General features: G+C 39.8%; 1 protein-coding gene across 1 annotated transcript; it reads right to left on the bottom strand.

Moving 5' to 3' along the window:
• Positions 1-472: 472 nt before the first annotated feature.
• On the bottom strand, positions 473-2,771 carry LOC126656078 (glucan endo-1,3-beta-glucosidase 14). Its single transcript, XM_050350549.1, has 3 exons — positions 2,480-2,771; positions 1,067-2,392; positions 473-745 (listed from the first exon to the last, which is right to left on the bottom strand). Exons 1-3 carry the CDS (start codon positions 2,556-2,558, stop codon positions 708-710), a joined length of 1,443 nt encoding a protein of 480 aa, XP_050206506.1. The 5' UTR covers positions 2,559-2,771; the 3' UTR covers positions 473-707.
• Between the last annotated feature and the right edge of the window lie 244 nt (positions 2,772-3,015).

The following is a 3,015-nucleotide window of genomic DNA, read 5'->3' as shown; positions in this document are numbered from 1 at the left end:
GGACTTTTAAAGTGTGACGGAGAGAGTATTGTTTATAGATTTTGTAAAATTTTATTTACTTTTTTTTATCATACCCCTATTTAATATAGGGTTCACTTGCAATTTATTTTTAATTTATTCATTAGTGAATTTTAAATAGGGATAATATAGAAAAACTGAGTGTAAAAATTAGTTACTTTTTGAAAGTGGACAAATTTTTTTTTTTCAAAATGGACAACTCTATTGGAACGGAGGGAGTAAAACGTATAATTTCAGTATAGACCGACAAAAGATTTTTCCCGTTTGTGAGTTTCAATGGAGTACTTTTCTAATTTAGATATTTCACAATGTTTAAAATGATTCTTTTATTCTTTATTTTCTTTTCTAAATGAATTTTTATTATTTTAAACAAAATTTAAATACTTAGTTAAAATAAATTAAATATCTTAAAAATAGGATAAAGAGAATAAAGAACATAATCTTAAAAGTTGCATAAACCAAACTAGTCAAGATCTGAATTAATGAAACGAACCAATACAAGAGTCAAGACCTTGTGCAGATAAATAGAAAGTGAACGAAACAATTGTTAATTAAAAGCTACTACTATAATTACAAATAACGGTCCTCCAAATTAATTACCTAACAACTCCAACTACTACACAATAAATACATTAAGCCCCCCAAAATTTTAATATAAACCCAACAAAAAGAACTAACTATTATTAATGTCAATTTGCTCCTGTTGGAAACTCGCACTCCCCATATTCTGCAAACAACAAAACACAAACAAAATTAATTTTATCATCAAATTAATAAGTACTAAATTTTACTGAATTGTCAATTTTGTGCAAGTTCCTTGGTAAAAATTTATGGCCATTGTGATCCAATCTATGCAAGCCACGTCACCCTCAGAAAGATTCTCTCACCCTATGACTTGTCAGTTATGTCACGTGCTTGCATATGGGACCACGGCCAGCTTTCAGTCTACTGGTTAGCGCATGTTAACAATAAAACACACTATATGTCTAACGTAAGCATATCATGTTCAAGTTAGCAAAAATGTATTAGAAAAGGTTAAGATACGCACTTGGGGGTTGAGTGACAACATAAGCTGCGCCACCGAAATAGCAGGTGCCCATCTCCCGCCCTTTCTTCTGATAGTAACTGTTGAAAGCAAAAGATGCGTGTGCATCAAGTGTGTTAGGATTATAACACGTGGCACCAGGTTGAATCGCACGGCAATCAGCTCCGCCTTCACCACAAGCGTAATCTAAACCCGCCTGCATTCTCCCTTTCCCTGCGTCAGGATTCGCCACGCACCACGTGTTACCAGTAGTACTCTTCGACACGCCTCCGCTCACCGGAGCCGCCACCTGTTGGCCGCCAGTAACCGGCGGCGAGCGGTTACTGTCGTCTTTGTAATTCTTTAAGCCCTCAACAGTGAGAGGAATATCATAAACTTTCTTCTCGTCGGGGTAAAACAGTCCATAATTTCGCTCCGAAGTGGGGCCGAACTTTTGATTCTCGTTAAAAAGAGCGAAGAGATAAACGGCTAGATCTGCATGTGGTCTCAACGGGGTCCCACCACCGGTTAAAATCCGACGGACGAGATTTCCGTTGTAAGCAGCAGCGTTATTTACAGTAGCACCAACCTCATTCTCATCTCCTTTTGACGGCCATCCAGTCTCCGTTACAACAAGGTTAATATCATCATACTTCAAAGCAGACATAGCAGCGAAAACGGCGTCGATTTGAGCATCAAAGAGATTAAAATAACGCAAACCGTTGCCGGCGTCAACAACACCCGGATTCTCTCTAAACAAAGCATAATCTAAAGAAATAACATCAGAATTCGACTCGTAAGCAAAAAACGGGTAAGCATTAACCATGAGATAAGAACCGGTTTGACGGAGGAAATTCAACAATGGCTCAAAAACGGGTTGGATTAACTCGGTTCGGAAAGATCCGGCGGATGACGGGTAAGAGTTTTGAAGAGCGCTTAACGCAATGGGAGAAGAAACTTTAATGGAAGAGTCAAGATTAAGCTTACGTAAAGCTTGGTGAATATTTTCCATGGCGGGGATGAGAAACTTAGTAGTGTTATGTGGATCAACGAATACCTCATTACCGACGGCAATGGCTTCGATTTCAGTTGACGGATGGTACGCTGCGACATTGCGTTTAACCCAAGAGAAAGCAAACGAGGGGCGTTTGGCTGCTGAGAAAAGAAGCTCGTTGGGTAAGTCGACGGTTACTTTGATACCGGATCCGGACAATGCATGGAGAACAGCCGGGTCGGAGTCGAATACTTTGACCTTGGTCAAACCTTGTGATTTCAAGAGCTGCACTACTTTAACCGCTGAAGGTAAGTTGTTCGCTATTCTTCCGTAGTTAACTCCGATTGCACCTGCATCTGCACAAACAAAAATGAAAAAAAATTAACGTCAGTTTTTTAAAATCAAATGTAGGATTTTTTTAAAAAGATTTGATTGTTTATTACCTGCAAGGTTAGAAATGGAAACGAGCAAGAACAAAGAGAAGACGATGAAAGAAAAAGAAGAAGGTGAGTTGAACTCCATGGTCTGGTTCTGAGTTGCAGAGGAAACAGAGCGAGTTGGGAATGTGAGAGAGGAAATGATGAGCGAGTGAGTGTATAAAAACAGACGAGTGAGTGAGTGAGTGGGTTAGTGAGTGGCGAGTGTGGAGATCGAGGGAGATGGTTAGTGAGTGAGGGAGTGGGGTCCAGGTGTCAGATAGTGACAAGAACAAAAACGAGCAGAGCCGCTTGCACACAAACCAAACCAGACCACGATCTATTTTATTGTTCGAGTGTGGGACCCACTTTGTTGTGTTGTGGGTCCACTAGAAAAAGCAACTCGACCGTTCTATAATAGTGGTAGAAGAGTGGACTGGTAAAAAAGTGAAAAATTAATGTGGTACTATTGGACAGGGGCGGATCCAGGGGTCGAAGAGGGTCGTCCGACCCTCTTCGCCGGAAAAAATAAAAAAAAAAACAATTTTTTCGTATAGGGGCGG

Source organism: Mercurialis annua, linkage group LG7 (assembly GCF_937616625.2).
Source record: "Mercurialis annua linkage group LG7, ddMerAnnu1.2, whole genome shotgun sequence".
In the NCBI taxonomy this organism is placed as follows: Eukaryota; Viridiplantae; Streptophyta; class Magnoliopsida; order Malpighiales; family Euphorbiaceae; genus Mercurialis; species Mercurialis annua.
This window is presented reverse-complemented; position numbering and strand designations above follow the sequence as displayed.

Excerpts from the sequence above, each read along its gene's own strand:
- LOC126656078 (XM_050350549.1), bottom strand. The coding sequence starts at position 2,558 with ATGGAGTTCAACTCACCTTCTTCTTTTTCTTTCATCGTCTTCTCTTTG. Across the intron at positions 2,393-2,479 it reads TTCCATTTCTAACCTTGCAG|ATGCAGGTGCAATCGGAGTT; the intron begins GTAATAAACAAT and ends TTGTTTGTGCAG. Across the intron at positions 746-1,066 it reads TGTTGTCACTCAACCCCCAA|AATATGGGGAGTGCGAGTTT; the intron begins GTGCGTATCTTA and ends TGTTGTTTGCAG.